At 47.8% G+C, this 16006-nt stretch overlaps 2 protein-coding genes across 2 annotated transcripts; both read left to right on the plus strand.

The window, feature by feature from the left end:
- Positions 1–5235: 5235 nt before the first annotated feature.
- Positions 5236–8788, plus strand: LOC125947525 (uncharacterized). The gene is made up of 2 exons (XM_049672421.1): positions 5236–5432; positions 7833–8788. The coding sequence occupies exon 2, from the start codon at positions 7838–7840 to the stop codon at positions 8768–8770; it is 933 nt and encodes a 310-aa protein (XP_049528378.1). The 5' UTR covers positions 5236–5432; positions 7833–7837; the 3' UTR covers positions 8771–8788.
- A 2064-nt stretch (positions 8789–10852) lies between these two features.
- On the plus strand, positions 10853–14737 carry LOC125947524 (endothelin-converting enzyme 1-like). The gene is made up of 2 exons (XM_049672420.1): positions 10853–11004; positions 12019–14737. The coding sequence occupies exons 1-2, from the start codon at positions 10948–10950 to the stop codon at positions 14083–14085; spliced, it is 2124 nt and encodes a 707-aa protein (XP_049528377.1). The 5' UTR covers positions 10853–10947; the 3' UTR covers positions 14086–14737.
- Positions 14738–16006: the final 1269 nt, after the last annotated feature.

Here is a 16006-nt window from a genome sequence, read left to right on the forward strand (position 1 = left end):
CAGGCCGCCTGGGAGTCCGTGAGAACGTAGGCGGGCCTGTCTTCTCCCTCCCGTGTCTTTATCGCTAGGGCCACTGCAGCCGCCTCCGCTGTGCTGGTGCAGGCTGTGCGGACTGCAGCTGTTATGGTTCTTGGAATACCGGAGGGTCCCGAAGCAGCCACGATAACGTGTCCCTTAATGTTCTGTGCTTCGTCTGTGTATATTATGCCGGGTTATTGCCAGGAATCCGAAACGTCGCACGTGGACACACTGTTGGACGGCATAATAACGGAGTGCGTCGGATTTCACAATCGCACTATTCGCTGTGTACGGGGCACACGTTACCGAAAGGCCACCGGAGAGGTTGCACAAGTGCTCGGTAACAACGCGCATAGCAGCTTCGCGCTCACTGAACACTTCATCTAGAAGTGGCGGGCTTGCGTGCCTGTGCCAAATCGCCCACCAATCGAAGCACACAACGAAGCAAGCCAATCGCAAGCACCCAGGGTGAAGTGCTTGACATGCCAAGGCGGAACCACAATATACACCATATGCTGTGAAATCGACCAGGCCTACAAGATGCCCGTAACCGCGATCGTTGCATTACAAGAAGTCTCGAGGAATGGGTCTTTACGCCCGCGGCTTGGGCTTCTGGTCCATGGCTTCTGATCACATTACCAAGTCAAAAGTTAAGTGAATCACCATTGAAGAAACAAGGAACCCGAACTTTTGACTTAGTTGCTGACAAGGAGTCTTAATAATCTCCTTTGAATTTCGTTTTCCTCACCTTCTTTTAAACTTTCACAGATCAGATGTGAATTGAAGACTTCAAGTTTTCTTTGCTCAAGGAAGCCACCCCACCTCGTTAACAAAAAATGTTTTCTCTCTCTATCTCTCTTCTCAAGCCGCCCGATTTTTGGTCGATCCCTCTCAGTGTGAACGTGCCGCAATTTTCGAGGTCATTATCATCATCACTGCTGGCTATCACTTGTGGACTAAATATGGTCAAACTTGCGGTTCCTTTAATTGTTCCTTTGTGTATCGCCTCTTGGCCTGATTTCATTTTTATGCCTTTCAATTCGAACACACGCGATATTTCATCCACCGTTTTACTCCTCAGTCACACTTCTAATTTTTTTTCCCTTTCTGCGTGGTTTCATTTATCAACAGCGAAGCTGTTTAAGCCAGCCGCAATGTGTGGTTCGTATTAAGAAACTGCCGCGCCGTAGGCATGGCAACCAGGAGGCGCCCGGCACCGCCCTCCTGGAGACCAAGAGACGCACTCAATCGGCCAGCTTCGCTGTGTATTGAGCTTAGCGCGGGCTAGTGCAAGCTTTCGCCTTTCTTTTCTACCACAACATTCCTTTTTGAGCAAGCATGAGCTGCTTCAAAGGGTTGTTACTTTCACTATTTTTTTTAAGTCAAGATATTACTTTTCAGTGCCTGCATGAATAATACTGTCTGCTTTACATTAAGTAGAGTGTTAGCGTTAGTTTCGTATTTTTGTACCCAACTGTAACATCCAACATACATCACTGTCTGGGCGTGTGCCAGAGTTTGCTAACCACTCTGGCCATGTGCACCTAATTGATTGTTCAGTAGTTTTGCAGCTACCTGATTATGACTATTGACGCGCGCACACCTCCAATCAGCGTATTCAAACAGATTATTTCTAGTAGCAGCCCTGTGCTTCCTGTTTTTGATGTCACCATGGGAGCAGAAGTGCTCGCATTGACGTCTTGCGAAACTGCCTTTGATACACTGTCTGCAGGACTCTTATTGTCACGATTAACTCCTTTCAACTTGACTGCTCGGATAAAGGTTTCTGCGAAAAGGTAACTTTACATATACATTTTCATTTTTTTTCTGCCAAGACTAAGTACAAGATATTCTGAAAAGTATTTAAGTTACCGCAAAAGTAACGGGAACTGTCAAACTATTTAAAAGAAACCAAGTTACTTTCGGAAGTACTTATGATACAACAATTCGAGTACAGCACGTGAGTTACATGCAAGCCTGAAATAACCCCACCCGATTCTACCCGACAGGACAATACATCGACTTATTAGCCACCCTACTGGCATCATCATCGTCGTCGTCGTCGTCAATAATAATAATAATAATGAATTTGAAAGATCGCGCCACTACGTTAAGTGCGGGGTCTTTATTCGTATAACGGCACCGAGATCCCTCCATGTCGCTCCTTTAAATCAATGCGACAGACCTTACAGAAACAAAAGATAAAGATGTTGCAGTGTACCTTTCTACTAAAGAGCTATTCTACAATACTAAAAACGTCACGGAGGAGTACTTGTAAGCAAGAGGAGGACTTGTAAGCCGCGGACATACGCAAAAAACAAGACCAGTGGCGACACCACCTCGAAGTTCCCGCACCAGCTATCCTTGACGTTATAAATTTTAACGGCGTCTGCTCGCGCACAGTAGATATTTTTACTGGCAAAGGAGGACTACATTATATTCCGATGTGCCAAAGCATGAACTTAGCAAGTTTCAAAAATCTTCTGCTCGGCCGCAACGGCTAGAATACGAAAATAAAAAGTATTTTGAAATCCGGGACGTCAGGCTGACACAGGTTTTGGCGCGAAGTTCAGAAATAGAGCTTTGACCTTCATTTTCTCTTCCGATATAATCATCCTTTACCGCGAAAGTAACAAAAATAGTTTTGATTTAATACATCATTAGTCGACACTGACTTATATTTCGCTTTGGTGTCTGTTTATAACTTCACGCCGGTGTACGACTGGCGTCGTTGGTTAAGCTGGACCTAACTGAAATTTTCGTGACCGGGTCCCTCACTTGTAGGTAGCGACGAAGAGGATCTTTGCGACGATTATGATGATCCTCAAACATCGCACGCGCCCAAAAATGGCGGACGGTCCGAGAACCGACGAGGCGTATGAAATAAGCGCCCTAATTAATGCATATGCTTGTGATGATGATTTAAATACATAGAACGTACCCACTAAGGCTGCTATTCCGGCACATTGTCGAATGTCGCCATATTGTCGAATTCGCCATCTTGCCAGCTGTGATTGATTCAGAGATCTGCCACGGCTATTCTCATTTGGCTCAAAATGTTGACATTGCAAAATGTCCAAAATTGCACCAGAAGTGCCCACTTTGTAATTTTGTCTTCTTGCTTTTGCGTGTACCCGTAGACTTTACTGTGGTCTTTTTTTCTTTTATGCTTGCTCGCATGTTCGACATTCTTTTAAAGCAACAAAGTTCAACGACTCTGTATATTAGCGGATTACGCAAATCAAACCGCCGTAAACGTCATTTTAACGCGATTTGCATCATTTGTGAATTTCGTGCACTTTTCAGTATGCTGTTCGTCCCCAACCTCTTTCACGCCAACTTGAGCCTCTGGTTATGTGCCAGTCGATACGTGCCTCAGTGGACAATTTGGGAGTAGACAAGACTTGGCCATGTGAAACTGAGCACGTGACACTACGAATGTGAAGAATCTTGGCCAAACTTCCAGATTGGTTATGGGTCACTGGGTAAGTGCCCGGATGGACAGGCAGAACTAAAGGCGGGAAGCGAAGAAATCTGCAACAGAAAATTGAAGAAGTCGGCTACAGAGAAGGAAAAATTTGGAGAATGCTTAAGCTTCGCCTTTAAGAGTAAAACGCGATATCATTCGAAGATCCCTGGCTGATTATTAGGTTTTTTTTTTCTCGTATATTCAAATTACAATCCGACGCTATCACGTCTTTAGGTTGTGGTTACGCCGTACTTTACGATTTTTCTGACGGATTTTACTTTGAGAAATTAAATTTTTGTCCGCTAACGCTTTGCGCCACGCGAAGGGCCTGCCCGGTCGCGGTGGTTCGGGATGATGTGGTTCGGCATGATTATTTCCGCCAACGACGCCGGCACTTACGCCAACACCAACGCCGACGCCGGATTTTCTGTGACACAGGGCCCTTGATGCTATCGCGTTCAAAAAGTCGGCATCCAAACAGCCGAGCGTGGAGAAAGATTTAACGGGAACGGAACTGGAACCTAAGCAAATAAAATCCACCAATTGCATCAGCTGTGATAATTACTGATTCTGCAACTTTTTTGTGTTGATTATTAATTACTTTGGGTGAGGCTCTCGTTATGAGAGAGTTTCATTCATTGGTAGCTAGATGCTTGAGAAGGGTCCGTTTACTTTGGGTACTTGGTCACAAAGGACAAATCAATGCGACAGACGTTAAATAAACACAAAATATACAGATATGTTGCAGTGTACCTTTCTACTAAAGAACGCTTCTACAATACTAAAAACGTCACTCTTCCCCTGAGAGGAGAACCTGTGGCACATTCTTTACCCACAGGTTCTATAGGGAGACCCGATTCTTCCATATTGGCCTTTGTCTGTTTTTGTCACAGCTGTTCGGTTTTGTAGGCGTGTGACCATGGAAGCAGTCTCAGACTCTGCACTTACTAACTCCAAGAATTCCCATCTTTAATACCTCTTGCGCATAGAATTTTGCAGGACAAGAAATATGGAAGTGTCCATCACGAGGCTACTCTGTCGCACATGTCTATCAACACAGGTGGGCACTAGTTCTTTCCCCGCTCTGCTTATTCTGTAGGTATACCTATAGAAACAAAATGTCATTTCTTTTTGTCCTGTCGACATTTTGCTATAATAAGTGAAAGGCTATTACAAACTTCAGTACGCAGTGTTGGTATAAATTTATCCGTACCTGTTATCCTGTCTTCTGGAGCCTGTATTTTTTGGTTTCAGCGACAAAAATTCTTGCTTGGCATTTGAAAGTTTTCTTACTGAATCCAATCGATTGTCCTTCTAAATTGATTCCTAAATTTTAAGTTCTGCGTTTGGTGCGAATGTTTTTGGTTTTCATTTCCTCCCACACACTGTATTTTTATCTATAATTGGCACTGTCGTTATATATATATATCCCTTGTTCTTCTCCGTTTTTGTTAACCACTTGATTCATGGTCAATAACCCAATGAGGGTATGCGCCAGAATTATTTGGGACAAGAACAACAACGACCAAAGCGCGCATTGAGCGAGTGGCTTTGAGCTACAGAAAAGTGAAGATGACGTCGTAAACAGAAAATTGAACAAGTCACCTTCACAGAAGTGAAGAATTTAGCATTACAACGTGTCGCTACATTGTTCCAATGCTAATAGCATTAACGTCGACGTTCATAAAGAGATGAGTTCTGCTTGACTTTTTTTTTTTTTCTTATGCACTTCTTTACCAGCTTACTCGGTCCATCGTCGACGCCAGCACGTGGTAGCGCGCTCAAGGCGCAGAAGAAGACGTTCACGCTGCACGCGGTGCACGCGTCGTGCTCCTAGGCTCGCTACTGCAGAGATAACGGCGTCTAACCCTTCGCCACGAAGCCTAACCGTTCTGCAGTCCCCGGAACTCGGCAGCACTGCATCGCTGGGCCTAAGGAGAAACAGGTAAACATGCGTCTGTTGCCACGCGTCTGCATTAGCTTTTGAAACGTCCCCGCACTATTCTGAGCGCTGGGAGGCGCGAAACACGATCCCAATGCGGATGGGCCATGTCGCGTTGGGTACGTATGCATGGGGTTCTCTTCACATAACGGAAACGAAGCGGCGTTTTGCGCTCGATCGGTGTTTGAAAGGGGTGTTGTCGTCAGGAACACTAGAGAGCATAGAGGGAACTCTGACACCACGATTGTTCCGCTAGCATGCGAATATATTGGTCTTGTGGCTTCGATCGTTCTTGCGAAGTTATTCGTTACTCTTTATATTTCTCAATCACCGGTTGGTGTACTACGGGACCTGCAAACACGGCGGCTATTTCAGCATGGAGAACAATAAGTAGCATACCTCGATTAGCCTAAACTTCGAACTGGGGGGGGGGGGGGGGGGAGGTATTCTGTAAGAGTCCACCTAGTGGACTGTCCATTTCGGCTGTTGGCGATTGGCTCCAGCAGAGCGCGGAGGAGACTGGCTGGCTCCATATCGCTCGTGCAGCTGGAGCCAATCGCAACAGCCGAAATGGACAGTCCACTAGGGGAACTCTTACAAAATACCCCCCTGCTGGCTTCAAACTGCTTTGCAACGTTGCAATTTATTTTTATTTTCTTCGACGAAATGCTACATTGTAAGCGCACCAGTTCGCAGTGTTTATACGCGTGCACAGAAACTTCCTGCATTCATGCGTTATGAAAAATGTGATTTCTTGGAAATTTAGAAAGATAAAGCGTAATAAATAACGCCTGAGAAAAGTCTGAATCCACAAGCACGAAGATTAGAGAAATCCCGTTGTACATCATTGGACATTCTGCACGAGAGCTTCTTCGCGAGAGTTGGATGCCACTTGAGCGGCCGCAGAACAATGAATAACACGTTTTTACCGCGGACTTGTTTTATTGTTAAACAAACTGGCTGTAATTTAGCTCTGGTTAAACCTAGTCGAGTAGTTATAGCTACAGACCCCCGGCTGCGCTCATCAGAGGTCGACGCTGTAGATTCATCGTTACAGGCTAAGCGAGCCCGTCTAGCGGCATCGCTTTCACGGCGTTCAATTGGCCAACCGTTCGGCACGCTCCTCTTGAGTCTCTTCAGCGCGCTGTCTCCTCTTCATTTCTGCGGCGATCCCTTGAGTCTCTTCAGCGCGCTGTCTTCTCTTCATTTCTGCGGCGATCCCTGGCTTCCTTCAGGCTGGCCGACTTCTCACCATCTATACTGCGGCCTCAACTATGTCTGCGGCGACGCAAGCTCTCCCCTTCTCTACTCCCGGTTACCACAGCTGCGGAGCGCGGGGTGTGACGTCATACAGAGGGCGCAGCGAGCGCCCAACGGCTAACCAACGGCAGAAGCGGTGGCCGCGCGGCGACCGCGACGAGCCGAGTTGCTGGAGAATCGAGGGCCGTGGTGTGACGTCACAGTGCGGCCACGGCTCAAAGTGCGGCGACGGCGAAAATCTGGCGTAATGTAGCTATCGCTACAATATCTGTTTGCAGGTTACACTGAAATGCATGCTCATGTCTGGGACGTCGTCGACGAACCAGACATTGGCAGTAGTGACTCTGGCAAACATAGTGAGAGCTTGCGTGCCCGGCCCAGTGACACTGGCCCACTACTGACGACAAAAAAAAAAAAAAATGACCCTTCGCTATTACGGACTCTATATCGGCCGCTATTATTCTGTTTGGACGGAAGCGTAAACCGCGGTTAAACGGGAGCCAAGCGCGTATTCCTCATTTATACCTATAGGCAAAGGCACATATTGAGAAACAAAAGTCCTCAACAATCCATACAACAGCCTCTGAAGTTCTGTCTGATGACTTTTGGGTCGGCCAAACGCGAGACTTATCTCTAGTGGCGTGCTACCACCATGCAGTTCTTTTTCGTAATTTTTGTAGACAACTCTGGATGCTATCCCGTGCATCGTTAAATTCCGCCATATTGTTGAATTCTGCAATGGCGGCCTTTTGTGCCAGTGAGAGTAAACGTAGCAGCCCTCAGGGCCAACCAGAGCTGACAAGGTGGCAAGTTCGACACGATGGCGGAATTTGACATTGTCATAAATAACACCACCTTCTGGTTCGGGACATCCGTTTGCGCAACGTCTTGCGTCATGGTTGGCAGGCTAGAACGTAGCAGTCGGCCAGAGATGGCGCGACACAACAATTTGAAAATGCTGAGTGCCATTGGATTTCCTTCTCGTGAAGAAGGTATAGTTAACGTTCTGACCATCTCGAACGAGTCAGTTGCTGCATCCGTGGTAGGATGTCTCCTTTCAGACACTGAGAATTATACGTTTCGTAAGATAGTATTGCACCATTCCACTTTTATTTTTATTTCTCGCCCCTTTGTTTGTCGTAGTGAACATGTCGAAGAGGCCGCCGACGAGCGATGGGCAGGTCATCAAGGCCAAGGAAGCCGCCGACCGTCGCCGTCCTAAGCGGCTGCGTCGGGAGGACACGGTCGCTCAGACCACCTCTGCCTCTCACGCAATTGGCTACGAGAGCGAAATAGGACCGGATCCTTCGACACGCACAGCGCAAATCGAACGCACGACAGCTTCGCCGAGTCGCGGACGCGGGACGCAGAGCAGCGACAATAGGCTGCACGAGCAGGTACCTAGCGCCCCGGTAGACACTGCGCACCGTTCCCGTCGCATTCGCCTCCCAAGCAAGCCGTCGGAGAAGTCCAAGTATCAATACAGCGGACCCGCGCTCGACACGACGGCGACCAGCAAGGCGAAGCTACCGAAAGGCGCCGATAACGCACGCAAGAAGCCGGGTTCGGTACACGACAGACAGACGACCAAGCAAAAAGGTCAGGCAGGCCAGGGCGGCCTCCGGGACCGACGAGCTAATCCCCCCGCGGATGCCGGTGGCATTAACCCTGACCAGGTGCAGTCGGCGACAAGAGCGGACAAGGTGGACGAGTTGTCGACCACCCAATCTTATTTGGCAACCTTCTACACTCCGGCCACCACGTTAGCGACCGCTCTGGCCGTACTGTCGGGCCCTGAGCAACAGTCGCAAATCGTAGACAGAAGTCCCGGTGCTTTCTGCGCCATGTCTGCGGCTTCAACTGTCAAGAGCGCTTCGGACCAACAGGGGCAGTCGTCGACGGATCATTCAGCCAACCAGGAGCAGACCAGTCCGGCTCCAGACGTTTGCAGAGCAAGCTCCTCTGGTGCAACTTCAGGGGAGATCGAGAAACAGGTAAGCGGATCTGTTTCCCAGGGTCTCAAACAACCTGTAGCCAAGGCGCTTGTGGAAGTTCCATCGATCGTGAGTGCATCCCACTAATCTGTTGTTCTGAGTAATCTTTGGTGCTCGGCGTTTCTCGGCGTATGGCTTACTTCGATCGCTAAAGAAATACGATACATGGTTAATGACTAACATATTGATAAAATTTAGCATATACATACCACACGTTTTAACGTAGGTGAGCCGATGCACTGAGAGACAGGGTGTATTTTGCTTTCAGAAACGCGATGTTAGAGTTCGTAGACATTACTGTTGTACATTACAGCGGAGACACACGTTAGAAAGGTGAATATGCAGAATCAGTATTACAATCGTCACATGAAAAAAAAAAAAAGATGAGCTAGATAAAAGTACAAGAAATGTCAAGGCTGCTGAGTATCACCACAAATATAGTGAAGCCGTTACAGAGTTGTTGTGTTGTACACAAATAACTCATAATGGTACACGTGTAATCCTTTCTTTGCACTTCGTCCCCACTCGACATATTCCAGATCGTATGTATGATGTTTTTTTTAATTTATTTATATTCCTAAACACAGTCATGAGGGCACAGAAAAATGTGCTTAGCCTTTCGATAGGAAAGCTTTGGCTGAAGACTGCAATATTGCTTAGCTCAGCTGTAGCGCCGCGTCGTATCTGTCGTACGTGTCATGCATGTGTCCCGATTGTATTAACGTTTGCAGTGGAGCACCGATATCAAAGTTCAAAGCGATTTGTCTGCATTCCCAGTTGATGCCATGTTAATGATCACATGACACATGCAAACAAGACAGAGGGGTCACACAAGGTGGAGGTTTGAAATGATCAACATTGGGTGAACAAGCGACGCCTCAGCACGGCGTCACATTTCGACAACTGGACTTCCCGTTGCCGGGGCCCTCGGCCAGGTGCCCATGTTTCGACAAGGAGACTTACCACATTCGCCAGAGCTAGGGGCCATGACGTAGCCGCGACCTGGATCCAGTTGAAAAAAAAAACCATATGCCCAATATTCAATATACCTATTTAAACATACGGTTCTTCCCTATAAAACACTCATGTTCTCCTATAGCCTTGCAGGGTACCTGTTTGGACGAGATCTTCGCATTCCATGACGGCAGGCTTTCGCGTGCGACCTAGGTAACGGTGCCAAGAGAAGAGACCAACAAAAGCGCTAACTTTCAACTGAAATTTTGTTATCGAGCAGGGTATCATGTGGAAAATGCCCCCATATATCATATCATATCAACCAGTATGTTTCCCTATATCATATGGAGTACTTCCATAATATCATATCAGATCAACCCGTATGTTTCCATATATCATGGAATACTTCCAAGAACATAAGTACACTGGAATATACGGACTTTTTTATGAAATCATCACAGTATATTCATATTTTGGATAGTAGGTTTACAGGGCTTATGTTTAATAGTTTCTGTAACAATCCTCACGAGAGTATTGACAATATTTTGAAATAAATGAAATAAATAAATAAATTAGGTTGTCTTACATGACATATCCTATCACACCCATTTACTAAGTTGGAACATACGGATTTTTATGTGGAATCCCTATATGCTTATACGGAATTATTGCATAACCCGCCGCGGTGGCTTCGCGGCTATGATGTTGCGCTGCTAAGCGCGAGGTCGCGGGATCAAATCTCAGCCGGCGGCGGTCGCATTTCGATGAGGGCGAAATGCAAGAACGCCCGTGTAATCTGCATTGGGGGCACGCTAAAGATCCCCTGGTGGTCAAAAATACTCCACAGTCTACCACTATGACGTGCCTCTTAATGAAACCGTGGCTATGGCACGTAAAACGACAGCATTCCAATATTGGAAATGGGGTGTATACTTCCCCCCCCCCCCCCCTCTCATAGATGGAGCAACCGTTTCGTCAGGAAATAGTCTCAGCGCGGAGACAACGCTGTTAGCCTTTGTCGAAGCGTTGGCTTTTGTCTGATGTTTCCCTTTTGTTCGCCCTGTGCAGATCACGACCCACGTGACTGATGTGTCAATCATATGTGTCGTGTTTTTCTAAAGATTTTGCCGAACATCTTACTCGCGGTAGCTCCTGGACTGCTTTCTAAATCAACATTTTCTTGTTTTATTTTACAGAACCAGGAACCGGTGAAGGCGCCAGAGGGCACCACGAGCGCAAGCGCCGCCGACCAAGTTTGCTTTGCAGCGAGATCCTCCGACGCCAACGCTGCCGGAACGCCGGAAGGCGCCATGTCTGATTCGCCCTGCACGCCTACCACCAAGGCGTTCAAGGAAGTTGCAACAATCGTGAGTGAAACGACTGAACCTGGCTTATCGTTTCTTCTGGGTTACAGCTGGCGCAAAACTACACAATTTGTACGGCTTCGCGGTGCCCACAAGACTCAACTCCCAATGCAGATCTCACAACGGTGCAACGCCTAATGTCAAACATATGTATGTTTCAAGTTTCAAGTTTCAAGTTTATTTCTTCAAAGTTATGTCGTATGTTAGAGAAGAATAAACGTAACTGAGTGGCTCGATCATAAAGTCGTCAATTGTATAAAACCAAGAATAAGATAATAATAAGTGATAATGAAGCTGAATTTCTTGGATTTATCAGTTTGCATATTATCGATCCTCAACCCAAAGTCAGCACTCCCATAAGCAGAAGTCGTAAAAGTGCGCAATTCGTGAATGCGTCTGAGGGGCTTTTTTTTTTTCTCTCATTAAAAAATTTTCACCGAGCAAGGGCCGTAGGAAACATCCGCCTTCCAGAAGCGCTGAGATCCGATGTTGATGGGGGCGTTAACTGGTTAGTGGTCGAGATAAGCAAGTATGTTAAGTACGTTTAGATTATTGGTGGGTAAAAGGCACAGAAGATATCGATTAAGGTCTGGCTCGTTGCAGGCGTAATTGCAATGTAGAAATCGAGGTTTTAGTGTAGAGAGAGAGACTTAGACAAAATGCAAGGCTGCAATAGGTGTAGTAACACCTGGTTAGCCACGTTTCCTTCAAAGGGGGTGTAGACAGAAATCATCACAATCATCATCATCATCATCATCATCATCATCATCGTCATTTCTTAGAGTACGAGAGTGGAGAATTGGTAAAAGGCAACAAAATTGATCTGAGAGGGCGAGAAGACAACACGTGTTACTTGCGCATTCACTTTTGTGGCAAGGTAAAACCTATCGCTGCGCAAGATAAAAAGAGATCTCTGTGTTAGAGTGCAAATGTGCTTGTGTGATCATATCTACAAGTGTTTTTACGTGAGTTTAACTGAACACGCTCACTACAGCATAAACCTGTGCATGCGTGCAGCTCACCATGTCACCCTTGAGATTTCCTGGAATGAGGAAGGACGACAGAATCGGGATGAGTGTCCTGACCATCGTCGGGATTGCTTTGACTGTCGCCGGCATCCTCGTCGTCATTGGCTTCTTGATCACAACACGCCGCAGCGTCACAAACCTGAAGAACTACTGCGACACTGAAGGCTGCCTGTACCACGCTTGGACGCTCACGCGAAAACTGAACCATAGCATCGACCCGTGCGACGATTTTACCGCTTACGTCTGCTCCGCCTGGGCACCCTCGGGCATGTACAGCGATCAGGCCAAGTCGCCCATAGACGGCATCTTGTACGCTCGGTTCATCGGCTTCAGAGAAATGCTCGCCAAAGGCGCTCGACAGCTGCCGGTGGGGGAGAAGGCGCGCGCCATGCACGATGCCTGCATGGATTCCGCAGCCGAAGCCGCAGCCAACATGGAAGAGTTTCGGCGCCTTATGCAGGCCATGAGGTTAAGCTGGCCGGAACCGCCTGGCAAAGATTCGAACGCCCTTGGCCTCCTGCTTTCGCTGGCATACCAGTGGCAGGTACCGCTGTGGCTCGTGATCAACACGCCCGCGTTGCAGAAGACCGATTGGCGCCTGAGCGTTAGACCTGGTGACTACATACCGTTGCTGAAGAACCAGTACGTCAGCGTGACGAGCGGCGATGCTTACGTGGGTTACTGGATTGGATTCTACAACGCTTTTCGTACCAGAACCAGTACTCCTTTAACCAAACCCCAAATAGAACGCGTTGCTGACGCAGAGGGTCGCATACTCGAACAACTGCACAAGGCGTTCATCTCGAAGAAGAAAATCCCGGCCGTGTTGCCGCTCGCCGTCGTAGGAAACTTCACTGCTCCTGTCTCCTCATCGGAGTGGCTGGAGCAGTTGACTCTGAGCCTGGCGTTCAGCCCCAAGTTCGTCGCCAGCGATCAAATTGCCGTGAGTGACACAGGCTTTCTGGCGGCGTTGGGAGGCCTCTTCGCGAACTACACCCACCAAAGGCTAATCCAACAGCTGTCTTGGCTCTTCGTTCAGACGTACGCGCCCATATCGGATCGGAAGCTACAGAAGGTTCGTTACGGCAACACGTGGAAGGCGGACATGTACAGGCCTATACTGTGCGCCCATCAGGTGGAGTCCTCCATGAAGATGCTGGTCTTCGCGCTCAACTACGTTTCCGGCTACACTAAGCGGGACACCGAGCTCGTCAATGATGGCCTCACTAGCCTGATCTACGCCGCCTCTAGTAAGATCAACAGCTCCGGATGGCTCGACGAAGAAAGCAAGGAGCGCGCTGCGAAGAAGATACATTCTGTGTTAACGTTCCTCTGGCCGGCGAAGCAATGGATCCGCAACGAATTCCTCAGTTCTCTGTACGATGACTACCCGAGCGCGGAAGAAACTTTCGGCGATTACTGGATAAAGGCGCGCTTCGCCGTGGCGAAACACGACAGGACAGCCGAGTTCGAGGCTACGTTGAACCTGCCGAGTAACATTCCGCCACCCAACTTTGGGTACGATTACGTTACCAACAGCGTTTCGTTGCCTATCGGCATAGTCGACCGGCCGTTGTACTACGGGGACGGAAACAAGGCTATGTTCTACGGCGGCCTCGGATTCCTCATGGCTTTGCAGATCGCCGCTGCGCTTGACAGTGTGGGCATCACCTGGGACGCAGAAGAAAAGAAAGTCGGATCCATCATCGCGAGCGACGCCTCGATGAAGGCTTTCAAGGCGAAGGACGGTTGCCTGGAGGACCAAGGAATCCAGAGCATATTTCCCGAAGTTCCGGCGCTGGAAATCGCTTACGCCGCGTTCCAACGCGCCGTTCGAAGTGACAAGGACGGCGTACCAGCACTGCCAGGCTTGTCGCCAGACAAGGTGTTCTTCATGACCCTGTGCTACATGGCATGCCATACGCTGAACGCGAAGGACGCTTTCGGTGCCGACTGTCACAAGGCAGTGCGAAACTCGCCAGCTTTCCAAGCGGCATTCCGTTGTCCCAGCGGCTCAAAAATGAACCCGACGAGCAAGTGCAGTTTCTTCGACTGACGCGTTTTGAGAACCCTTGCGTAACAACTTGCCTTACGTTCGCACAAACTTAATTTATATATTTTTTGTCTGTTTTGCGGGTGTTCAGCGTCAGTACGTGTATACTGTTATGCTGAGTGCTGCGTTTGATTAGTCGAGTTGCTAGACTGAGAATTCAAGTGTTTCCTTTCACCGAATTTCTTTTTCTGATTAAATAAAAAAAAATTTCTGCGCGCCGCGTTTTGTAACGTTGCTCCGCACGTGCACGTTGACTATTTCAGCAGCGAAATTCATGGAACAAGGTGCACGGCGTTTTTATCAACGCACATTTTTTTCTATTGTGTGATCAAGGGGACGTCTGAACTCAACACGCATTCCTTGATCCCTTTACCTACATATGCATCCATTTTAGCAAAGGATTTTAGCTCCTGTGAACTGGTTTAGCCACAATGCAGTGTTGAAATTCACCCCGAGTTGAACCGCTCCCACACCGTGCTGCATTTTAGCTCGTCTTAAAGCGATCTGTCTGACCACAGAATGCAAGCACATAACTCGCCGTCCTAGTGTGGATCGTGATTTTGGATCCCATTGTAACGGACCCCCATCTTGTATTTAGAACTCATTTTTGCTTCAACTGCATCCGTCATCGTCGCTTAGAATTGGTGTCATTCACTCAAAGTACGAATAATGAGCGGCATAATTATATATATATTCGACACTTGTGTGCGTTTCTTTCCTTTTTGCATTCACTCGAGTGCTGAACTGAACCCCACTTCAGTACTTCTACCGTGAACTTTCAGCTTACGCCACGCAAAATATTTGTAAGCATAATTTACGGCACATTTCTAGCAGAAATTTGTGGAACTGACGTGTAAATCTTGCACGGGCCTCTTATATTTGTGTTTCCTTGTCACCGGACAGTACACATGTACAGCTACCAGACTCATCCAAAACGTGTACGTTTTCGATGAGACTTCGCCTCATCCAAAACATACACGTCTAAATGGCGGAGGGAGTGCAGACCTAATATTAACACGAAAGTGTACCTTGCCAACAGTGTGTAACGTCCCGCTTGCAAGCCTACGCGTTCCCCATGTGATCTTTCAGAAGAAAAGTACCGGAATTCACAAGTCGCTGCCAGTCCAAAGCCAAGTTATATTGCAAATAAGTCGAGTGCACATTAAAGAACCATACAGGTGATGAAATTGTATGCCGGAGTCCTTCATTACGGCATAGTTTCTCAATGCCCATGCTTCTAAAGTTATCCTCAAGCATGCCTGACATTCACAGTGGGAGCCCACACTGCTTTGATGATTGTGATAAGAAACCCGAAACATCACACGTGGTTGCACTGTTGGACGGGATAATAACCGAGTGCGTCTGATTGCACAATCGCGCTATTTGCTGTGTACGGGGCACACGTTACCGAAACGCCTGCGGAGAGGCTGCACAAGTGCTCGTTTACAACGCGCGGAGGAGCTTCGCGCTCACTAAAGACGTGCTCGAGATGTAGCGGGCTTACGTGCATGTGCAAATTCGCCCGCCAGTTGAAGCGCGAAACGACGCAAGAGAATCGCAAACACCTTGACATGTCAAGGCGGAACCCCAATATGCGCCATATGGTCTGGAATCGCCCAGCCCTCCAAGAGGTCCGTAACCGCGATCGTGCATGGCATTACAAGGACTCTGTAGGGAGTGGATCTTTCCGCTCGCAGTGGTGGCTTCTGATCAAATGAGCAAGTTAAAAGTTAAGTGACACAATTGTGAACAAGGACCACATATGGGTATAAATAGGATTGTTCGTTTTTGGGTAAAATTCGATTTTACCCAATTTTTTACTCCCCGAACATGTTTCAGGCGAATGTGGCTAAACCCGATTTCTCCCGATTTCCAAAAGCACACACCAACATATCTTTTTACGCTGCAGTGAGTTTGCGGTGCA

Source organism: Dermacentor silvarum, chromosome 8, assembly GCF_013339745.2.
Source record: "Dermacentor silvarum isolate Dsil-2018 chromosome 8, BIME_Dsil_1.4, whole genome shotgun sequence".
Taxonomy (NCBI): Eukaryota; Metazoa; Arthropoda; class Arachnida; order Ixodida; family Ixodidae; genus Dermacentor; species Dermacentor silvarum.